The following is a 23,526-nucleotide window of genomic DNA, read 5'->3' as shown; positions in this document are numbered from 1 at the left end:
TGGAGAAGGAGCAGGGCCTGGGGGTCAAGGGATGTGGGGGGCACCTGCTCCTGAGAGGGTGAGGACGCAAGCAACGTCCCGGCCCCCAGGTGCAGCGACATGGTGGATGTGGGCCTGGACGGCAGTGGAGGGAAGGGGAGGGCGGACTCTGGATGGAAGTCCTATGAGCCCTTGAGGGAGCAGGGGCTCCGTGGAAAAGAAGCCGCCAAGAGAGGTGTGTCCTGCACTAGAAGGAAGAGCAGGTCTGCTGGTGCGCGGGGACCAGGGCACACGGTGGGGGGAGAACCCTGATGGGCTGGGGGTGGGGGGAGGCCCTGACTAGCCACTCGGACAGCACTCAGACAGGTCACCTGTGGCGACCAGTGGGAGGACCCAGCCCAGAGCTGGGGGGAGAGGCATCATCAGGAGGAAGAGGGTGGGCAAGGGGGTCTCCGTGTGGGGGAGAGTCCCAGAGTGGTGAGGAGCAGACGGAGGAGGCAGCGCTTGGGCCCTGGGAGGTGGGGTCTGTGGGGTCCAGTCCTCACGAGGCCGCGCAGCAGGAGGAGCAGGGAGCAGCCGTCCCCACGGAGGGATCCAGGACGGCAGCACAACGTCCTGAACCCCGCCCTCAGACCAGCGCCCGGGCAGGCGAGCGGGGAGCCCTCAGGGCATCCCCGTGAGTCCGGGGCCTGGGGGAGGGGATGCAGCCGACCGGGTGCCGTGTCTCCCTGCGGTAGGGCAGGCGGGGGTCTGACGGCTCCTTGGTGCTGTGCCGACCGACACTGGCTCCTGCATGAGGTCGGGGCTGGAGGGCAGCCCATCTGCCTCCCCGCCCCCCACCCAGCAAACAGGAGACGAGGGCGCCGAGACCACGGTCTTTATTCAAGGCCAGGGATGGGACCCGCGGTGGTGGGGTGGGGGGCGCAGGCGGGGCTCTGGGCCACCAGGTCTGAGGTATTTTGTGGCTGAGCAGGTTCGGGGCTCCTGCCGCCCAGCCCAGCGGTCTCTGGGTAGGAGCCACCCTCCCGCTGGTGTGGACATGTCGGGCTCCAGAAGCTTGCTGACAGGATGGTCCTCCCTCCCTGCGGGCATGTCTGGGCAGAGGGCCGGCCCCCAGCGGAGCTCAGAGAGGCAAGGACACCCCCGGCTGCTCCCTGCTCGGCCCCAAGCCTGGTGACCGCTCGCCGGCCGCGTGGGCCAATCTCAGACGCAGTTGTCAGGGACGCACTCGGCCTCCTCTTCCAGCTCCGGGCAAGGCGCGCCCTGGTTGGCGGGCTGCACGCGGACATAGCGAGTCCTGCTCTTGGAGCCCAGCTGCCCGCAGGGGCCCCCACACAGCCCCCAGGACGACCACAGGGAGACTTCGCAGTCCAGCGGCGTTTCTGGAGCTGGACGGAGCACAGGGAAGGCAGTGAGCGAGGAGGGGCTTCGGGGCAGAAGGGGCCTGCGATCCTCACACGAGCCCGCCTGCAACTTGGTGAGGGAGCGCTAGGTGCTCCTCCGGGGTTTAGGGCGGACTGCAGGACGGCGCCGCCACAGCAGCTCCTACAAGCGCCGCAGGCACCTGGGTCAGCGTTTCTGCGCTGAGGGCTAGACACGGCTCTCGCCCGCTCTCGGGGGCCGGTGGGGGCCAGGGGAGCGGAGGACGTGTTGTGAGCCACGCTCTGACGCAGGCACAGGCTGGCAGGGCCTTGACCACCTGCTCTGCTGTCCCAGTCACTGACCGTCTGGGCAGCTGACCGCTGCGGGAGCACAGACCCACGTTTGCCCAGCACCCGCCTCCGTGGTGGGTGCTGCCGCCTCCACTGGACCCCTGTGGGGAGGGCCCCAAGGGACCCACTGGCGCAGGTCTTCCCCGTCAGCTGGGACGCTGGGGAAGCGGGCTGGGCCCCCAAGACGCACTTCTGGGCTGCAGGCTGGAAAGCTTTCAGCCGAAAACACTGACTCTTCAGTTTGGGGTTGCGTGAACCAAACCCCAGTCTCTCAGGACCCACGTCCCTCACCGGATGCTCTGATCCTGTTTTGAAGTCACTCAGAGACGCAGGTTCACGCAGCCCAGACAGCGTCTGAGCCCCCGCGGCCTCTCCTGGTTTGACCCCCTCCTCGCCCCCCGCATGGCCTCTGGAACGGAGCGACATTTCCCAGCTCTGTGACCTCATCTGTGAGTGTGGCTGGCGAGAGGGTGCTCCCCGTAGGGTGGACAGGCAGGGCGGGGCCTGGGCCCTGACTGTCACCCTTGTGGGGGTGCACGCGGGCAGCAGGGTAGACACTCACTTCGGAGGGTTTTTCTAAGGCTGAGCAAGAAGAGCTGTGCGGGGGCTCAAGGCCAGCGGCGTTGACGTCTCAGTGACACACACACACTGAGGGGCGCTCCTGTCCCCACGTGGCCAGGGTTGGGTGTCTCGGCCGCCCGCCAGCTCAAGCGCATGGTGCCCGGGACCCTGCACGTGAAGGGCAGGGAAGGGAGGAGCGGCCCCGCGGCGGGAACCAGGCTTACCTGACAGGCTGTCCACAATCTCGTTGCCCCTGCCCACCAGGTCCGGGGCAGGCGGGGCGAAGCCCCTGGGGCCCTGCCGGAGCCGCACCAGGGTCACTCTGGCCATGGGAGGCAGGGCCTTCAGCCGCGGGTAGTAGAAGGAGTTTGCAGGGTGGCTGGGGGAGGAGGCTGTTATCTGGGGGAGGGGAGGGTGTCAGCGAGGGCTGGCGAACAGGAGCGCCTACGTGTGCAAGTCACCCAGTCGTGAGCTGGAGCTGGGGGTCCAGTGGGCAGTGCGGAGAGCAGACCCCGAGCGGCCCCTCTGGCGCCGCGCAGCACAGCCCCGACCTCTCCTCCGTGGCCCGTGGCCTCCGCCCCCTCCCTGCGATGCAGCTGCTTGTCCATTGGGACGCGACCAACAGGGGTATCTTCTAAAGGAGGGGCAGAGCCAGGCACCCAGAGAGCCGCCTCCCTGAGGGGACCGCTGGCCCTCACCTCGGTCACCGTGTCCTGTGGGATGGTCGCGAAGTTGGGGGACGAGAAGGTGAAGCCGCTGTCTGTCCCAGCATCATAGGGGTAGAGGTCCACAGCCACCTGCTCCCGCCAGCGGTCACCGTCACACAGGTCCAGGCTGTCGACGCCCACAAACCAGTCGGGGCTGGGGATGATGCGGACCACGAAGGACACCTGGGGAGCCGGGTGCTCAGCCAGGGGTCACCGCACCCCACACCCTCCCTCCTGTGGCCGCCCCACTCACGAGCGAGTGCCTGGAGTGGACTTCGAGCTCCGCGGAGGTCTGCCCGGTGCCACTGGGCACGGCAGGGGCTGAGAACACCGCGTGCACGCTCTGCAGCTTCTCCCCGGCCGCCTCGATCTCCCTCATCAGGGCCCAGGCCTCGCCCCGCTCTGCGAAGTCCCGCAGCCCGGTGCTGACATACTGGTCCTTCCTCCACATGCTGTAGTCGGAGCTGTGCGCTGCCCCTGTGGGCGCCACCCGCCGCATGAGCAGCCTGCCCAGTGGGCCCGTCCTGCCTCCCCCAGCATGGCCAGACTGCAGTCCACCCGCCATGTGCAGAGGAGATGTCCTGCTGGCTGCCTCGCGCTGCCCGGCACCTCGCTGGTGTGACCAGTGTCTGGCCCTGCCTGTGACCCTGGCCACCCTACCCCCACCACATCCCCAAAGTCCAGAATGTGGCTGCCAGCACACAGTCGGCACTTCGCAACATTTCCTGCACTGAAGTGAATTGGATGAAAGTGCCCTACAAACTGTGAAGTGCAGTGCAACCGTTGGGTGACTGTCCCCTCCCAGGTGGGGGAGTCACTGCTGGACATTCGGGGCTGCACTCACCTAGCAGGGACGACCACTGTGCGGGTGGGCGGAACAGGGGGTACTGCTTGGGGAAGGACGCCTGGCTCCACTTGCCCGTGAAGGTGATGCTGTACCTGGCCAGGGCCTGGGCGGTGCACATGGACTCTCCCCCAAGTGGCTGTCCGGCTGAGGAGCCAAGCGTGGCCAGGAGGAGGGCCCAGAGGACCCTGCCCCTGGTGACAGCCGCACTCGGGGTTTCCATCAACTAGGAGGAGAGGAGGGAGGGAGGTCCCAGACGCCCTGCAGCACGGACCCGTGGGTATGGGCCTCTGAGGACGGCTGGGCACATCCATCCGTGTCCCCCCCTGGCCTGGGCTGGGCTGACCGGGTGGCTGGAAAGCCACGCCGGGTCGGATTACAGGAACCCAGGTGCCTGGCAGGTTACGGACGCCTGGCACCAGGAGCTTACAGCCGGCTCAGCGCCCTGCGGCTGTCCTGAGTGCATGCCTCTGGCACTGCGGTTGAGGGAACCCTGGCAAACTGGAGGATGGCGTGCCCCGGACTCGAGGGCACACTTGGGCCTCCCTCTTGGGGTGCTGCGGGGCTCTGGGCAGGGGGAGGGGAAGGCGCCAGAAGGCCGGGGCGTCTAGGGTGGGGACGGCACACGCAGTACTCACCCAGCTGGAGTGACCAGAGGGCCCTGGGCAGCCGAAGGTCCCAGCAGAGCCCAGAGCTCCAATTTATGCCGCGGACAGTCCCCGGCCACCAATGAGGTCCCAGGTCCTCCACCAGGGCCACCAGCGAGCAGCAGCTGGGATGAGGGGGAGAGGAGAGAAGGGACCTCAGGGCCCGGAGCTCGCCTGGCTGCCAGCCCTGCTCTGACGCTCAGCAGATGCAGCTCCAGCACTGAGGTCACTCCTCCCTGGGGCGCTGCCGCCGCTTGCCGCACCCCTTCCTTTGTCTTTCCCTCCCGCCCACCCCTTCTCCTCTCCCTCCCAGTCCTCTCCTCCCACCAGGCCCTACCCAGTGTCTCCCTGGAGGTGGTGCCACTGCCCGCAGCCCTGGGCAGCCAGCGAGTGCCTCGCCCCGGGCAGGGCTGGGCCTGGCGTCAGTCCAGTGCTAGGGAGTGGGGCCTCTGGCCTCAGGCACCCCTGGCTTTGGGGCTCAGGGTTCAGCAAACACGGCTGCCTCCTTGCCATGCACAGAGCCGCCGTGCCACCCACACTGCTGGCCAGGGCATCTGGACGCTGTCCCTCCAAAGGAAATCAGAGCCAGGCGGCGGCCCTCCCCGAAGGGCTGAGGGGCGGCCCGGGCCCCCGCCTTCCCTCCCTGGGGAGGCGCTCCAGCAGATTCTGAAGTTACTCCTGCTCACTGTCAGGAGAATGTTTCCGGAACCCTTGTCACAGCCCGGGAGCCGGGGAGGCAAGGACAGGGGCCGGTCTCACGTGTAAGAGCTGCCCTGGGAGCGGCAACGCTCGGAAGGGAGCGTCTCGTTCTCGCTTTTGAAGCCGCGTTAACGGTTTACGTATTCAAAAAAAGAAAGAGAAAATAAATAGAATCAACAAAAATAGAAGGCAAACAAAAACAAATGATCTAACCTGTATTTCAAGTAAGTGGCACAGCCGCAGGGGAGCAGCTGCGAACGCAACGTTCGGACCCCAGGTTCTAAGGCTCAGGACAGATCCCGGCTCAGCGGCCCTCGAACATTTGGCCTCGGGACCCCTTACACTCTGAGCAGTCGCTGAGAACCCAAAGTGCGTCTGTGTGTGTGTTTTACCTGTCGATTCTCACCACGATCGAGGCCTGCCGGAAGCCCCAGGGTACTCGCCTCACTTAAAGGTAGCAAACAGAAACCTGTTACACGTTAACACAAACTGCAGTGTCTTCTGAAAAACAGATGTATTTTTCAAAAGGAAACCTTTGTGAAAGGTGATGTGTGCAGATACCTTTGTGTGGCTTCCCAGAAGCCCCTGGCCTGTGAGGCCGGCTTGGGCGCTCAGGCCAAGGAGGTGCAGTGTTGGTTGGTATCTGAGCGGAAAGCCAGCCTTTCAGATGTAGCTGGAGGGGGAGCCTTGTCAGACGTGAGGGCAGGTGGGCAGAAAGGGCAAGCCTGTCCTTGGAGGAGTGGCTGGTTTGGGTTTGAGGAGAGGAAGTGGGGTGGGCCCGGGACTGTTCGGTCCCCGAAGTAAGGAAACACTGCACTGACTCCGGCACAAGCCATACCTCGCCCGCTGGCCGGCAGGGGTAGAGGGGTGGCCTCAGGGTCCGCACTGTTTTCCAGGGGGCTCCATCCCAGCCCCCTGCACCCCGAGGATAGGCTCTGCCCCCAGGGCTCCACCCGACGTGTGGCCAGTGGGGACTGAAGGCTGGGACCCTCTGTTTGCAGGGAGGGGCCAGAGGGGGGGGGGCAGCGAGGCATTTCCTTTGGCAGTGGAGTGTGCCCCAGGAGCATGCCTGAGGGGTTCTTGTGACTCACTCAGCGGGACACGGGAGGGGGCCAGTTCTTTACCATGCTCAGAGAGGTGCACGGAGGGAGGCCTGGGAACAGGCAACCTGTGGCCCCTTGGCCCAGGCGGGATCTCAGGTGGGAGAGACCCTGCTTACACTGACAGTCCTGGACTCACTGAAAACCATTCTGACCCTCAGACTCTTCTGCAAACCAGGATGCTACATTCTCTCTCCCACTAAGGATCAAGTGAGGTAGCACTTGGAAAGCATTTGCAACCCTACAAACAGAAGGTTCCTCTGTGCACACAGGTGGGCCCTCCCTCCTCCTCCCCTCGAATCCATCCATTTGTGAACACGTGTCGAGCACTGCTGGGTCTCAGCACTGGGAACACAGGAGAGACCCAGTAGACACAGCCCTACTCCCTAGACTAGGGAGGCTGGGGGACTGGGCGCATCCTGTAGCCGGAGTCCTGTCATTAGCAAGTGCCTGGTGATGTGCTGACACTCGGGTCAGGGTCCTGTCCTGTCACTCACTCCATGGTCAGTCCCCTCGAGGTTTCAGGAGAATGAGGCCAGGGCTGTGGCCTCTGCAGACCCCCACTCCCTGCCGGCAGCCACCTCCCCTCTGGCTCCAGGGTCCTGTCTACACCCACCTCCCCGGCTCTCCGTACCCGCTCGCCCCCCATGACTGGTGGCTGCAGGGCCTCCCCACCCCGGGCCCTTGGGCTGTGTAGCTTGGGTTTGCCTACAGCACCAGGGAGCGCTTGCCAGGCCCATCCTCCAGGGTGTTTGTAGTTTTACAGGCGTCCTTTACGAGCCAGCATTGCTGACGGTGGACTTTGGGCAGTTGTGCAACTTTGTCCCAACGGGGCAGTCGGGGGAGGGGTGGTCTGTGCTGCTCACGCCGGCCCTCAGTGGGGTGTAGAGTCTGCAGGGTCCATGTGGGAGTTGCCGAGGACAGGCAACTGTGGCGCTGTGGCGCCACCCAGAACCCAGGTGCTGAGGGGCGCTGGGCTCCAGCGGGACCTTTCGCGCTGCCTCCGGTCCGGGGGCCTCCAGGCCTGTGTGACAAGGGCTCTTTCAGGGCTGTCCCCGGGCGTGGACAGGCCTGCGGGGCCGCCTCGCTGGGGCCCCACGGGGACACGCTGCCTCCGCGGGAGTCTGGCTCCCCAGGGTCTCCCCAGTCAACAGGCCCCCCTTTGTTTGCTGGTTTGTTACCAGACGTTTACAGAGGGCCCCGTCCCCACCGGACGCCGCAGACAGCACACACAGGCCTCCAGTCCTAACAGTCCGGGGGGCCCACTGGTCCCGCCCCCCCATCCTGTCTCAGCAGCTCCTCCCTGTGCGCACCCAGCTCCACCCATCGAGGGTCTCAGAGAGGACCCCTCCCACCCTGCCCCAGGGGCACCTGGTCAGCCGGCCTGGTTACAGTCACAGCACCTCCTGCAGAGAAGTCCGCTGCCTAAGCAGACAGGGGTCTGCCTGCGAGTCAGGCAGCATACAGACTTTTGAGGTGGTTGAGTTCCAAGAAGGACTTCCAGGCCAGAGCCGCAGGCGGACGCTGCCCACCAACTCCTGAGGCCCCACCTGCCTGGAAACCCCCAGCCCCGCTCCACTCCATTCTGGGTTCAGGTTTCCCCGAGCTCTTCTGGTCGGTGGAGGCTGAATCCGGTCAGGCACCCAGGTCCCAGGCTCAGCTCTGTGGCCTCTGCAGTCCAGGGAGACGCTAGAAGCAGGGCTGGGTGAGCGGAGCGCCCCCCCTCAACAGCACCCTTTGGGGGCCTGGCAAGCTGGCTTGCCCTCTGTAAGGGTCACTCCTGCAAGCAAGCCTGGCTTGCAGGAGAGCCAGAGAAGCCAAGACACTCACCAAGTCTCACAGTAACGCCTTCTGCCCCACTTTCCCACTGTCCCGAGGAGGCCGGCCGCAGCTGCTGACCACAGGTCTGGGAAGAGAGCTGCTTCTATGTGGCTGTAAACACGGATTTTCCCTCCTTTGCAGCCGCCTACCTCCCATAAAGACAGGCCTGTCTGTGCAGGAGAATTTGCCATGTGTCTTCATCCCAGTTCAGACGCCAGGACCTCAGCAAAAAAGGCAGAGGATGGACCTCTGAAAACACTCATCCGTAAAAGCAGGGAGACAACAGGCCAAATGGTCAGAACAAGCTTTTTCAGCACCCTGGAAATTAGCCGAAGGCTTGCAGCAGGCTTTAGAGTTGTTTTTTGTTTCTTGTTTTTCAATCAAGAAAATTAGCTGAATCTTGATAAGAACAAGATATGAGGTTTTTGGTTTTTAGCATCTTAACCCTCTAAGCGCACAGCTCAGGGGCATGAGTACTTTCACACCACTGTGCGGCCGTCACCACCACCCGTCCCCTGAACTCTTCATCCTACAAAACTGAAACTCTGTTCCTGCTGAACAGTAACTCCCTCCTCCCCACCAGCCCCGCCAGCCGCCATTCTGCTTTCTGTCTGCAAGACTGACTCCTCTAGGGACCTTGTGTAAGTGGAATCACACAGCATTTGTCCTTTTGTGGCTGGCTTATTCCACTCTGCATAGTGTCCTCGGGTTCATCTGATTTTAGTAGGAGTCAGAATGTCCTTCCTTTTTAAGGCTGAGACATATTCTATTGTGTAGAGACCACGTTTTGCTCATTCACTCATCAGTGGACACTCGGGTGGCATCCTCGTCTCAGTGCTGTGAACATGGTTGTGAAGTATCTCTTCAAGACTCTGCTTTCAGTTCTGTGGGCTGTATACCCAGAAGTGGAATTGCTGGACCCTGTGGTAATTAATTCTCTGTTTAATTTTTTGAGGACCCTCCACTGTCGTCTACAGTGACTGCCCCATTTTATGTTCCCACCGGCGGTGCACGAAGGCTCCAGTTTCTTCACGTCCTGTCCAAGCTGGGATGTATTTCAGTTTGCCCTGGGCCCATCCTCCGCTCTCCAGCTCTGTAATAGCCTTGAAAATAACAACTCACATCCACGGTGAACACTGATCGCCCACCCTCCCCCTGCCCCCCGCCACCGGACAGAGCAGACCAGAGCTGGAGCACTGTCAAAGCAGCTTTCCCACAAACCTGTCATCATCTGAGCCGTCTGGTGGTGTCCTGGAAGACCCCCCTTGCAAGGCTGTCTGCATCTGACTTGGTTCCAAGCTCACCCAGTATGAAAAGCCTTTTCCTCAAGGGTGATTGTTGAAAATGATGACCAAAGAAAGAAAGAAAGGAAAATGATTACAGGCAAAAAATGAACTTTGTGGTTGCCTGAGGTAATAGATAACAGTTGGGACAAACAGGAAACTAACCAGGAAGATTAGAATGAAAACCTGAGGGCTGTCAACTGCCTGGCTGAGGGGAAAAGTGTAGCCCAACACCCACAGAGCCCCATCAAAAAGACCGGGAGACTTACTGGTTCCAGGCATTAAGGAAATCTCTGTCTGGGCAGTACCTGACCACTAAGCTGATGAAACAGACTTAGTGACCACACATGGCAGAGAAGACAGGTTTTACAGAATTAGTTTAGAAATGTCACTAAACAAATAACAATAAGCAGCAACAGCAATAAATCCCAGCGAAACTGCTGAGAAAATAATTCAAAAAACATAGTAAAAGAAACAAGTGGCGCATGAAAAAACGCTCAATATCGCTAATTATCAGAGAAATGCAAATCAAAACTACAGTGAGGTGTCACCTCACACCGGTCAGAATGGCCATTATCAAAAGCCCACAAATGACAAATGCTGGAGAGGCTGTGGAGAAAAGGGAACCTTCCTACACTGCTGGTGGGAATGCAGTTTGGTGCAGCTACTGTGGAAAACAGTATGGAGATTCCTCAGAAAACTAAAAATAGACTTACCATATGATCCAGCAATCCCACTTCTGGGCATATATCCAGAGGGAACCTTAATTCAAAAAGACACCTGCACCCCGATGTTCACAGCAGCACTATTTACAATAGCTAAGACATGGAAGCAAACTAAATGTCCACTGACAGATGACTGGATAAAGAAGATGTGGTATATTTGTACAATGGAATACTACTCGGCCATAAAAAAGACTAAAATAATGCCATTTGCAGCAACATGGATGTTCCTGGAGAATGTCATTCTAAGTGAAGTAAGCCAGAAAGAGAAAGAAAAATACCATATGATATCACTTATATGTGGAATCTCAAAAAAAAAAAAAAAAAAGACCAAAGAACTTACTTACAAAAACAGAAACAGACTCACAGACATAGGGTTACCAGAGGAGAAGAGGGTGGAAAGGGATAAACTGGGAGTTTGAGATTTGTAGATACTAACTACTATTTATAAAATAGATAAACAACAAGTTTACACTGTACAGCACAGGGAGCTCTATCCAATATCTTTTAGTAACTTATGGGGAAATGAATATGCAAACAGATATATTTGTGTTCCTATTTGACCGAAATACTGTGCTGTCCACCAGAGACTGACACATTCTAAACTGACTATACTTCTATCAAATACATGTATACAAAAAAGTAAAAATTAAAAAAAAAAAACAAGTGAATTAAAATGAGACACTAGAAGATATCTGTTTAACACAAAGGGAGGCAGTACGGAAGAACAGAGAACAGAAGGTTGCCGCAGGTACGGAAGACACAGCAGACAGCAGATTTAAATCCCACCTACAAGTTAAAGATTCTATGTAAATTAAATAACAAACGCTCCAATTAAAAGACAGTGAATGGCACAGTGGACAAACATAAAACATGACCTTACTATGTGCCGTCTGCAAAAGGCAGACGTTACATTTAAAGACACAAATAGGTTGAAATCAAAGGATGCAGAGAGTAAACAAAAGAGAGCTGGAGTGACTGCACCAGTACGAGGCAAAGCTGGCTTGAGGACAAATGCTGTTACTAGAGACAAAGAAGGACATTTTACTGTGATAGAAGGCTGCTCCCACTGGGGAGACATAACCGTAGCAGACACATATGCACCTAAAACAGGGCTCCCCCAACGCATGAAGCACAGACAGAAGTCAGGGCTGAGATGGGCAATTCAACAGTAATGACTGGATGTTGGAAAAGACTCTCTACTTTCAGTAGCCTGCTTTCAAGAACGGATAAAGCAACAAGACAGCAGATCAAAGGGAAACAGAAGACTTGAGCAACACTGTAACCCAGCTGGACCCAGCAGACAGAACTCTCCCCCTAACGACGGCACTCCCAGTGCACGTGGGGCTTCTCCAGAACAGAGCGTGTGATGTAGTGTCTCAGTAAACCTGAAATGACTGAAATCACACAAAGTATGTTCTCTCACCACAGTGGAATGAAGTTAAAAAACCAATTACAGGAAGAAGTTTGGGAAATCAAAAAATACATTGAAATTAAACATGATACCCCTTAGTAACCAATGGATCAAAAAAAATGACACTAGAAGTTAGAGAATACTTTGAGGTAAATGAAAATGAAAACAGAAACTTACAGAATGAAGCAGAGAAACTTACAGGATGAAGCACAGCAGTGCTTCGAAGGAAATAAGAAAGATCTCAAATTCGTAACCTAGTTGACCACCGAAAGAAACTAGAAAAAGGAGAGAAAACCAAACCCAAACCAAACAGAAGGAAATAATAAATATCAGAGCAGAAATGCATGAAATAGAGAATTTTAAAAATTGAGAAAAATCAATGAAAATAAAAGTTGGTTCTTTGAAAACATCAAGAAAATTGACCAGCTAGACCAAGAAAAAAAGGAAGAGACTCAAATTACTAAAATCAGGAATGAACTAGGAGACGTTACTAATGACCTTACAGAAATAAAAAAGAATTACAAGAGAGTCCCACGAATACCAGTGTGCCGACAAATTAGGTGACCTGCATGGAATGGACAAACTCCTAGAAAGACACAGGCTACCAGCGCTGACTCAGAGGAACCAGCAAGCCTGAACAGACCTGTAACAAAGAGAATGAGTTAGAAATGTTTAAAAAATCACTATAAAGCAAAGCCCAGGATCACACGGCTTCACTGGTGAATTTCACCGAATATTCAAAGAAGAATTAACACCAATCCTTCTCCAAATCTTCCCCCAGAATAGAAGAGGGAACTCCTCCCTACTCATTCTACAAGGCTAGTGTTACCCCAAAACCAAAACTAGATAAAGGCATCTAGGAAAGGAAGACTGCGGATGAACATCCCTCATGAGTGCAGATACAGACATGGTCAACAAAACACCAGCAAACTGCATCCAGCAGCATTAAAAAAAAGATTATTCAAACAAATGCAAGGTTGGTTCAACATATAAAGATCAATCCATGTAATACAGCATATTAATACAATTAAGGACAAACACGATCATCTCAATAGAAACAAAAACAGCATTTGACAAAATCCAACTCGTCACGATAAAAGCACTCCACAAACTAGGACCCAAAGGGAACATTCTCACACAGGGTGTCTGTGAAAAACCCATTGCTAACGTCGTGCTGGACGCTGAAAGCCTGAAAGCGTCCCCCTAAAGCAGGAGCAAGACGAGGATGCCCCTCCTGTTACTTCTCTGCAGTGTCGTGCTGGAGGCTCTGGCCAGGGAGACCAGCAAGAAGGTGAGCTGAAAGGCAGGCGCAGTGACAGAGGAAAAGAAAACCGTCTCTGCTTGCAGGCGACATGCTCTTGTGCACAAAATCATAGGAAAGCTGTGTGGAAAATACCAGCGCTAGTGAAGGTAAGTTAGAAAGCAAGATTACAGATACAAGGTCAACACACAAGGATCAGCTGCATTTCTACACACCAGCAATGGACAATCTGGACATGAGGTTAAGAGCGTGATTCCATTCACAACAGCAGCAAAAGGGATGAAATACTTAGGAGTAAATTTAAGCAGAGGAGTGCAAGGCTCGTGCACTGAAAGCTGTAGAGCGTTGTTGGAGCAAGTGAAAGGTCCAGTACGTGGAAAGACACCTCATGGTTGTTAGTCGGAAGAATTAATACCGTTAAGATGGAAACACTCCCCAAGTTGATCTACAGACTCATTACAATTCCTATCAAAACTCCAGCTGCTTTTTTTTCCCTCCAGAAATGGAAAGGCTGCTCCTGAAAACCATGTGGGATTGTGAGGAGCCCCAGAGCCCAGGTGGCTTCCAGAAGAAGACCAAGTGGGAGGCCGCACGCCTGCCGACTTCAAGACGCACTGCGAAGCTGCAGCATCAGGACGGCGCGGCCCTGGCCGAGAGCGGGCGCGTTAGTGACCGTTCAGAAATCAGCCTTTACGTTCATGTTCAAGTGGTTTTTGACAAGGGCGCCCAAACCACGCACTAGAGGAAAGGTCTCCACGTGTTGCTGAGAGAAACAGACGTCCAGGGGGCAAGAGAATGAAGTTGGCTCCCACCTCACACCATACATAAAGTTTAAGTCAAAATAGATCAAGGACATAGATGTAAACACGAAAACTGTAAAACTCCAAAAAAAATCTTAGGAGTAAATTTTGTGACCATGGATTAGGCAACAGTTTCTTAGATTTGACACCAAAAATGTAAACAACCAAAGGAAAAATGGATAAAATATATTTCATCAAAATGAAAACCTTTTGTGCACCAGCAAGAAAAAGAGGCAACCCACAATTTAGGTGAAAATAATTGCAAATTATATGTTTGATAAAAGTTTAGTATCCAGAATATATAAAGAGCTCTTTCAACTCAATAATAAAAAGACAACCCAATTAAAAATAGGCAAAGGGTTTGAATGGACATCTCTCCAGACAGGACACACACGCGGCCAGCAAGCACATGAAATATGCTTAGGGAAATGCAAATCAAAACCACGATGGGATGCCAGCTCAGTAGGATGGATATAATTTTTTTTAAAGTTGGATAATAGCAAGTGTTGGCGAGAATGTGGAGACACTGGAATCCTCCTATTTTGCCAGTGGGAGTGTGAAATGGTGCAGCTGCTTTGGAAGCTAGTTTGGCACATCCTCAAAACAGGCATGAAGTTACCACACGACACAGCAATTCTACTCCTGGGCCTCTGCCCAGCAGACCCGGGAGCTCGCAGTCCAGGGGAGGAGGTTGGACGACCCAGTTGCAGGAGAGGCAGCAGCGTCCCACCCCCAGTGAACCCCGGCCCCCGGGGCCACGTCTGCGATGCCACAGATGGGGCAGGGTGTGAGGCTTGTGTCGCCCCTGGGCTTTGCCCACCCAGGTTTGGCTCGCAGCTGGTAGGTGAGGGGAGGCGTGAGTGGGCTTGTTCCCAAGACCTCGGTTCGCACATTAGCCAAGGGTCCACGGCAGCTGCAGCTGGCGAGTCTGAGCAAGCCGGGTGCTCATGTCACCTGTGCCCCCAGGGGACCAGTGCCCTGGCTCCTGGTTCCCCACCGGGACCCACATCTCCTTTGCTGGCCTCATCAGTGGCCTGAGCGTGCCTGGAGCCGCGCTTCCGCTGTCCATCTGGTGTCCTGAGGCAGGGGTGTTGCACTGCTGGGCCGGGACTTCCAGAGCCGCCCGGGTGGCCATGTTGGGAGTGTCCCAGTCCGAGTCTTCAGGGCCATCAGTCCCCATGGCCCCGGGTCCAGGGGTCCTCCCTCCAGCCTCGCCGATGTGGGCAGCATCTGAGGGGCAGACCCCTGGTGGGAGCTTCTGGACCAGCCCCGGGGGGAGGGGCTCCAGCAGTGGAGGGGAGGCTCTGTCCCTGTCCCTCAGCTGCCTCCTGGCAAGGCTGTTCCTGCCCCCAGCCCCTCGAGGCCAGCACCCTGGAGGACCAGGGGAGGCCTCCCTCCCACTCAGGACCCACTTCCCAGCCTGGAAACTCTGAGCGAGCGCTGTTGGCCCACCTCCCTGCAGCCCAATGTCCGGCTCCAGCCTCGTGGTGGCGGGCTCTCTGCCTGGGCACAGGCAGAGCGGAAATGTGGGTTGCATTTGTTCACGTGGCCTGGAGCCGGAGCCAGAGCCAACTGAAGGACAAGTACGCACTTGGGCTGCCTGGCAGGGCCCCAGCCCACAGTGGCCCCCACCCCAGTGCATGCTCAGGAGGCAGGGGACCCCCGTCCCCAGACGCCCAAGGTCTCTGAGGCACTTCCTTCCTGCTGCTCTGCCAGACTGGGTCAGACTGGGCCAGACTGGGCCAGACTGGGCCTGGCTGGCATGTTGGGGGTTAGGCCTGCCCATACCCTCCCAAGCCCCTCCCTGCCCAGGGCACCTGACCAGGCCTGACCCGCCCAGGGGCACCTCTGCCGCCCACTCTCTAGCGCCCCAACCCTGCAGGCTGTCTGCACCACCTCCTAGAGTCCTGGGTCCCCCCAGCTGCCCGGGGAGCCCCGACCCTCCTCACAGCTCCAGGACTCTGCTTGTGGGGAGCCACATGCCTGAATTTGGGAGGGTGCCCCGAAGTGGAGCCCCTGCTGCCCCCACAGACCATGGAGACCAGAGCCTGGAGGGGGGCTCGGAGCCCCCCGCGCACTTGGTGACGCGTCCGCTCCATTCCTGCAGGGTGTCTCACAAGCACAGAAGGTGAGCCTCGCTCCTGGGGACTTGGAGAAAGTCCATCTGCCTGCCCTCCACCCGCCCCGCCAGCAGCCACACACAGGTGAGGGGGCTGAGGCTCAGAGGACTGGTCGATTCAGGGGCGGGGGCCGCAGAGCCCCCCCCCCCCCCCAGGTCCCAGGGCCTGTGTCGGGACCGGGAGAGGGTGGCTCGGGCATCCACCGCTTGGTGAGCTCGGTGTCCTCTGGGCGGAACCAGGGGGAGACGGGGGGACGGGGCTCCTCCAGGCAGATCACAAACGCCTCTCTCCATGCCAGCTCTACTGTCAAGATTCTTGTGAAAAATTTTGTTTCTGGGATAATTTTAGACTCTGAGAAGCTGCAGACATGCTTGAGTTGCCTGAACCCTCCACCAGCTTCCTCCAACGTCAAGGCTCGGAGTGCCCTGGACGGGCCGTCAATGCTGGCACCTGTCACTGCTGAACGTCAGCAGTTGCCCGGCCAGCGTCCCTCCTTGCAGGACCCCCCCAGACCCCTCGGCTGCCTCGAGGACCCCCGAGTCCCGGGTGGCTCAGAGGGTGCTGACCAGGTGTCGGGCAGTGTCCGCGTTGGGTCTGCTGCTCTGTGCTGGTAGGAGGCTGGTTCAGTCAGGAATCCCTTGGGGTGGCAGGGGCAGGCGTCCTTCTTGGGGTCAGGTCAGGGGTGCTCCCATGTTGGTGGCTGCGTTCAGGCCTGAGTCACCGGGAATGGCCACCTGGGCCCAGAGATTCCTCAGGTCCTCCTCGGGACCACCTGTCCTGTTCCCTTCTCTGGGCCCCACCCCGATCTGGGGGTCTTGCCCTCCATGGGGGAGGGGCCACAACTGGACACTAATGTCCTGACATCCTGACCGCAGCCAATGGTCCTCCCCATAGGTCTGGGAGGGTCTCATTGCTGTCTGGGGGCACAGCCCCCCTGGGGAAAGCCGAGCAGGGAAGAGGATGCCCCTGGACCCCACAGGGCCTGGCAGGGGGCTGCCCTGCACTTCTCTTGTTGAAGGTGGTCAGTCTCAGCTTTGCTGTGGTCTGAGTTGGGGGTGTTCCCTCCACCTGATCCACCACCCTTCACCCACCCGTCCTCTGCCTTCTCTGCGGGCCATGGAGTCACACGCAGAGGGAGCCCAGCTGCGGCCTGCTGCCGGGACTGGCCAGGGTGGGGGGGTGAGCAGCCTCTCCCACTTCCCCACTGGGGACACCTGCAGAAGGGAGTGCTCTCTGCGGCCAGAGAGGCCAGGGTGGGTCTGGCCCCTCCACTCCCTGGGCACGTCCCCTCAGGGCAGTGCCTCTCAGGGCCCCAGCTTCTCCTCCTCCTGGGCCATGCCCTCCCCGGATGGGCGGGTGGTGCAGCCAGGGTGGGGGCAGTTTCGTGCTCAGTGACAGAAGGAACACGTTACTTCAAGAAATATGAATGAGGCCTGGAGATCTGATCTGCAGCCCTGGAGGCAGAGGATGGTGAAAAGTCACCTCCAGGTCACAGAAGGAGGGTACATGCCCAGGCAGGACACACCAGCCCAGGGTTAGTCACTGTGAGCACAGAAAAATCCATGTGTTTGTCACCTACAAGCCTCATCCAAGGAGAATTCCGGAAAAAGACCAGCGATGACTGCAAATCAGAACAGAGGACACAAGGTGACGTCCAGGGAGGCTGGGTGGGCAGGGAGTGGGGCGGGCGAGGAGGCCAGCACAGGTGCTCCCTGTCACGCTAACATGCGCGCCCAGTGAGCGCATGGACGGCAGGGAGTTGTAGACACATGTGCCCGAAAACACAGGGCTAAACTCAAAGCCACTGAAGTGTAAAACACGGGCTGACGGACACACACACGGGAATTCCCCATCTCTTCATAACTAGGTGTCGTGGCAACTGAAAAACACAAGCAGATGTGGGTGTGGACGCAGATCTCATGTTCCTCAGAGAGAAAATGTCGTGCTTTCCGAGGCAGTGACGTGGGCTCGCCCACACCTCAGTTAGCAGGAGAGGAGGCTAACCAGATGCTCTTATTATAATCCAACAAAATTTCAAATAATTAGCAAAAAGCATCACAAACATACCCCCAATCTTAACCACTGAGGAGCTAAGCAAGTCGCTTCCTAGGTGGCCCTTAGGTAAAGCGGAAAGTCGGATCTGAACACGCAGGCTCTCTGGAAAGCCACGGTGTAAACACGCCCCAGCGGAGCCCAGGCGCCCAGACGCGCGGGGGAGGGGCCCGCAGTGGGGACGCTGCGCCCATCCCAGGGAATTAGAACGAGAGCAATCAGGTGCATTTTAAAAAGTAGAAAGAGGAAATTACGAAGATAAAACCAGAAATTCAGTAGAAAACAAACAAGTGAAAAGGAGAAATGATAAAGCTTTTTTTCCCTAAAAGCAAATAAAATGGAAACCTTTGGCCTTGCCCCAAAGCCTGATTAAGGAAGGATGGCCTCAGTTAGAATTTGTGTATAAAATTTAGAAACCCACCTATAATTAGGAAGGAGAAAGGGGACCCAGGGACAGAAGATGCGGGGAGAGAGACACAGGAGCACAACCCGCAAGTCTGGGCGGCCGTCAGAGCCCGGAGCAGACGGGCAGCCCCGGGGATGCCCGTTACCGCAGTGACCTAACGTGGAACACGAGTGCGCAGACACGGGGACCCGGCAAGACGGCTCACGGTGAACGGACGGGGAAACATGTTCACAGCTGAGTATGAGCTCAGCCGAAGTTACAAGGAAAGTTAGTCCAGGGTTATTTTAACTTTTCCAAGACACATAAAAAGGTGGAAAAATGTAATTCACCTCAAGAAACCAGTGGAATCTGACACAAAACTCAATGTAGTGCAAAAAAAAGAAAGCTATAGGAAAATATCACTTATAAGTGAAGATGAGAAAGAACCCAAACAAGGGGCTAGCAAACAGAAGCCAGGACGCCTGCAAGGCTGCGCATCACGGCCGGCCAAGGCCAGGCTCCCCGCGGCCCAACGAGTCACCCAAGCAACTGCGGGAACAAAGTAGCACACCCGTCAAACCAAATCGATAGACCCTGGAAAGAAAGGAGACAAAACTCAGCAACCACTGTTACTAATAACACTAAACTAGAAGAAGAAAGAAAAGACTGCCCACAGCGGAGGCCGAGATCGCTGCTACGCAGGAAACTCAAAACTGTCTCAAAAACGCAGGAGCAGCCAGCGATCGTCCCCTTTGTTGTCATTCAAGGTTTTCTTGGAGGTTCTAGCAAATGCAGTAAGATAAGAAAATCAAATGAGTGACAGCAACTTCAGAAATAGTAAAACTATGAGTATGGAGAGGTTGTAAATCTAAAGACTGCCCCGCATCCTAGTTTTAAAAATTAAAAATGAGTAAGAAAAACGATCCCAGACGAATACGCGAGAACAGGCGACTCCTGAAGCGACAGTCTCCTACTGACGGGAGTGGGGAGGTTCGGTTCACAGCAGAGGCGACGGTGTGGTGTCGAGCAGCCCCCACCGTGGGGTGACAGGGAGGCCAAAGGCATTCACAGCGCTCCTGCCTGCTGGCCGCTCCACGGCCCCACACCCGGACCCGGCTCCTTCCACACCCACCCCAGCCGGGGGCTGTGGCCTAGGCTGCAGATTCCGGCCCGCAGGAGGCAAAGGTTGGGAGACAGCGGCTCCAGGAAGTGGCCCACGTCGCCCTGTCTGGTTCTCGTGGTCACCGCATGGCCAGGCCTCACTTGGCAGCAGGGGGCTGAGCGCAGCCCCACCGTGTGCGCAGTGAGAGCTCAGCGTCCCAGGCGGGGCCGGGCGTGGTGAGCAGTGGTCTCCTCACAGTGACAGAGGCTCCACGGGCAGAGCCACACATTCTGCAGTGCAAAGGCCTGAGCGGGTGGAAGGACTCAGCTCTGGGAGGGCTTAGACCCCGACACAGCAGGTGCACACGCTTCCCGCAACAGTCACTGTGGAAGCACCTGAGGTGCACGTGGAGGGCAGGAGCCAAGGGGCAGGGCCCCCGGTCCAGATCCTGGCCTTGCCTGTCGCCAGCCACGTGGCCCTGGGCGGTGACTTAGCATCAGCCTTGGGTCCCACACCTGCCTCGTGGGGGCTGTAGGGTGAGAGAGTTAACGTGCAACGTGAGAAGCATGAAGTGCCAGCTCACCTTGGTGGTGGAGTTTGCACAACTCAGAACACACCTAAAACCACGGACATCCCATCCGTGTGCTGTTGACGCGGAGAGTAAGTCATCTGATGTCCAGAAGAGAGCTGGAGTCAGCTTCTGGAATGTGTGAGAAGTTCTTGACTGACAAAGCCAGATTTACAGTTGATGGGGAAAACGGCGGCTTGATTACGTCACAAATAAATAACATCTTGGTGATGGAGCAGATCACCTCCAGCAGCTGGGGGGGCTCGAGCGGGGGCGCCGGGAGGGCCAGGGCGATGAGCGCAGGGATCTGCCCCCGGGCAAGGGGCTGTGGCCCCCAGGAAGAGGTCTGGCCTCAAAACAAGCAGCCTGGGGCCCAGGTCCTGAAGGAGAGGTTCTGGGCGGGTATTGGCTTGGCACCCAGGATCTGTCCAGCTCCCCGTGACATAGCGTCAGTCTGCAGAGAATGTGTAAACCATGAGCTAACTGCTTAGGGAATGTGGTTCCCGCTGGCAGCCCCGAGGCTAACAGCTGTTCCCCATCAGGGCGGCGCAGCCCGCCTGGCACCGGCTGCCCCTTGTCTTTCATCAGGAAAGCCCGAGGCCACAGCTGCAGGCCAGGTGTGTGTGCCCCGTCCATCACTGCCCCTGCCCAAGACCGGCTCCAAAGGGCAGCCCTGTGGGGAGGACAGAGAGGGGACACCAGCAGAGCAGGTGTGGCGGGGAGCATGGAGGAGGGGGAGGGGAGGGGGAGGGGAGGGGAGAACAGGAGGGGCTGAGGGGAGCAGCAAGGTGGGGTGGGGTGGAGGAGCCCTCCTCCCCTCCCCCTCCTCCCTGGGCTGACGCCTGCTCTGTGAGGAGGGGGTTACCCTCCACCCCACTGGCGTTCCTTCTGGCCTGCAGTGTGAGGAGGACCCTTCCTGCCGGGGTGATCCCCCTGGACAGGGGCGTGGGGTCCTCCAGGGAGCTAGGCCTACGTCCACCATCCAAGGAGCTCAGGGCCGGCCCCACAAAGCCACGTGGGAGGCTCCACTATGGGAAGAAGGGCAGAGGGTTGGCACAGCCTCCCGGAGAAGCGCCCTCGCCGGAGGGCAGTCTGGGGGCGGGCCGCCACACTGGGGACCCGCACAGCCCCCACCTCGCTGGTGCTGCCGCCTTGGCGTGGGCCCCAGGGACAGATGGACGGAGGACACTGGTGCTTCTCAAAGCAGGGGCTTCACTGAGATGTAACGCACAAAACCTGAATTCCCCCTTTGAAAGTGTGCGATTGGGTGGCTTGTAGTTTACTCGCAAGTTCCTACGACAGTCACCTCTCTCTGGTTCCGAAACATTTTCCATCTCTCCCAGAAGAAATCCGCACAGCGTCTTCCGCGGCACGCGATGTTTTCAGGTTTCATCCAAATCCACGCAGGAGCCAGGACAGGCCTCCTTTTCAGGACTGACCAGTGTTCTGGGGCTGCTGGACCACGCTGGGTTCATCTGTCGATGACGTCGGGCTGGCTCCGCGTTTCAGCTACTGTGAACGCTGCCGTGAGCACCTGTGCGTGGATTTTTGTGTGGACAGTTCCGGACCCTGGGTTTACGCTGAGAAGTGGGACTGCTGGCCGCGTGGTGACTGTCTCACATTTGGGCGTGCGGACCTCGGCCCCCGCAGCGCCCTGCCAGCTCTTGTTAGCACCTGCTTGCGGCCGTCCGGGTGGGTGTGAAGCCCGGTCTCACCTGGATTTGCTTCCCTGCTGCCCTGTGAGGGTTGGGGTTAGGCGTGTGCCCGCCAGCCATCTGTATGAATTACTAGGAAACTGTGCACGCGAGTCTTTGCTCGCCCGTTCTCTCTTTCAGCTGTTTCTTTTGACTGTTGGCTTCTAGGTCATAGCGCTCGGTTTTTAATTGCCTCCCCGGTGGTGACAAACATCGCCTCTGCCCTTGGCCAGGAACAGTCACGTGAACCTCCACCTCCTTGCTGGGGGCCCCTGGCATATTTGAGGGGCGTCAACTGTCTTTGCCACAGGTCCTTGGGGTAAGAACCCGAGGGGGTGGCCTGGCGCTGTTAGCCCTACCCGCCTGCCCCGGTGGAGCTGCTGCCTCTCGCGCGCCTCCGTCCCCTGCGCCGAAGCCCCGCTCCCCTGGGCGTGGGAGAGCCTGCTGACACCCGGGAGAGGCAGGGTCCTCACGGCTCCTTCCCAAAAGACTTTTCTTGGCTCTTCTTACATGATTTTGCAACATTGACCTTCTATCCAACTCACCTTATAGAGAAATTCTTGGTGCTTTAATTGGCTGGCACCACATTTAAATGAACTCAGGATGAAATGACGCCACTGGGTGCTGGCCTCCCTCTTGGGCAGAACATGCCCTTCCAAGGTGCCACGTGGCCACTGGCCACCTTTCGGGGTTTTCCCTGTGGATCTGGTGAGCAAAGTTCCTGCTTAGACAACGTACAATCTTTATTGCTGTTGTCAGTGATGCATTCTCCTCAGCATCTCTTTTCATTGGAAGCTGCTTGAATTTGAAAAATGCCAAGTTCTGGACATAAATGTTGTGCACAACTGCCCTCCTGAATTCACCTGTGTCTTCTGACTGTTCTGGCCATTCATGGGCTCACAGCCAGTCATAGTGGGGTCTGTGTTCTGAGTTACTTCTGGGGCTCCTGGCAGGGAGGCAAGGCCCATCTCTGGCTGAGGTGGGAGACCCCACCGGGCCCTCGCCACCATTCCCAGTGTGGCCCAGCTGAGCTCAGGCGTGGTTCGGGGGCACGTGGACAGGACTCAGTGGGTGGAGGACTGGGGCACCTAGGTGCCAGGGCATGGCTGTGAAGGTGCCTGAGTTGGCATCACCCTGGGGGGCCTCCAAGCTGGGGCCTCTTCCCAGCAGCCCCAGAGGCAACTCTGCTGATCCCACTTCTCAGCCCATGTTCTCATGAGAGCTGCGCCATGGGGAGTGGGCCTGGCCCTTGGGGGCCCTGGATGGGCATCAGGCTTTAGGGTCACAAACAGCAGCCCAGAACCCACCATCCCAGGGCCCCATCCACACCTGCTGGGCTCACCCTGCCTGGCCAGGCCTCCTGATGTGTTTACCTGCTGGGACAGTGGCCATGGGAGGTTGGGGTCACCTGGATGCCTCCCTCATAAGTGGCCCGGCTGCCCACCACCCAGGCCCCGACGGGACACCCCTAGCACCAGGCCCTGCCACTGCTCCTCTGGCTGTGGGAATTCCATCCCCAAGAAGGCCAGTGCCCAGACCGTGGCCTCTGTGGCAGGGGCCTGGCCCCCTCTGGCCCCTCCAGGGCCATCTGAGAACCTCCCCGCAAGTGCTCAGCCAATGCCCGCCTCTCCCGGGAGTGCAGGGAGCCCGGGCAGCTGCCCCTCCCTGCTGGTCGCACAGCCAGGCCCGCTGGGCACATGGACTGCTTTTCCCTCAGCAACTTCCAGGATCTTCCATTTGCTAAAACACTCACTGCTTTTATTGGAAAGCTGGCCCCCAGCCCTGAGCATGGGCCACAGCCCCCGGCCTACCCCCACCTGGTCACAGGCCCCCAGGGCAGCTGCAGGGAATGGTGCGCTGGACAGACAGCAATGGCCCTTGGGGGCAGTGACCACCCACTGCTCAGATGGGGACACTGAGGCTGGAAGCCTGGAGACTCACGGTGTCGGGGGTGGATGCAGGATCTCCAAATCCCCAGAGCAGAATGGAGATGGACTTTCTCTCCTCAGCCTGGCTTCCCTAAGAGCCAGGCCTAGCCCCACCACAGGGACCTCC

At 57.8% G+C, this 23,526-nt stretch overlaps 1 protein-coding gene across 5 annotated transcripts; it reads right to left on the bottom strand.

Annotated features, from left to right (window-relative positions):
- Positions 1-841: 841 nt before the first annotated feature.
- SPON2 (spondin 2) lies at positions 842-23,526 on the bottom strand. Of its 5 annotated transcripts, none has more exons than XM_010958901.3 (7): positions 4,788-5,263; positions 4,442-4,575; positions 3,804-4,029; positions 3,213-3,436; positions 2,951-3,142; positions 2,477-2,651; positions 842-1,367 (listed from the first exon to the last, which is right to left on the bottom strand). In XM_010958901.3, exons 3-7 carry the CDS (start codon positions 4,024-4,026, stop codon positions 1,183-1,185), a joined length of 999 nt encoding a protein of 332 aa, XP_010957203.2. In that variant the 5' UTR covers positions 4,027-4,029; positions 4,442-4,575; positions 4,788-5,263; the 3' UTR covers positions 842-1,182. The 5 variants fall into 5 exon arrangements, with proteins under 5 accessions (XP_010957203.2, XP_074208231.1, XP_074208230.1 ...); XM_074352130.1 differs by lacking the exon at positions 4,788-5,263 and adding exons at positions 5,542-5,596; positions 23,413-23,467 and having other exon boundaries at positions 1,227-2,651; XM_074352129.1 differs by lacking the exon at positions 4,788-5,263 and adding an exon at positions 23,413-23,526 and having other exon boundaries at positions 1,227-2,651.

This window comes from Camelus bactrianus, chromosome 2, assembly GCF_048773025.1.
Source record: "Camelus bactrianus isolate YW-2024 breed Bactrian camel chromosome 2, ASM4877302v1, whole genome shotgun sequence".
Classification (NCBI taxonomy): Eukaryota; Metazoa; Chordata; class Mammalia; order Artiodactyla; family Camelidae; genus Camelus; species Camelus bactrianus.
The sequence above is the reverse complement of the archived record's forward strand: the minus strand, read 5'-3'. Positions and strand labels throughout refer to the sequence as shown.

Excerpts from the sequence above, each read along its gene's own strand:
- SPON2 (XM_074352129.1), bottom strand. The coding sequence starts at position 4,026 with ATGGAAACCCCGAGTGCGGCTGTCACCAGGGGCAGGGTCCTCTGGGCC. Across the intron at positions 3,143-3,212 it reads TCCACTCCAGGCACTCGCTC|GTGTCCTTCGTGGTCCGCAT; the intron begins GTGAGTGGGGCG and ends CCGGCTCCCCAG. Across the intron at positions 2,652-2,950 it reads CACAGGACACGGTGACCGAG|ATAACAGCCTCCTCCCCCAG; the intron begins GTGAGGGCCAGC and ends CCCCTCCCCCAG.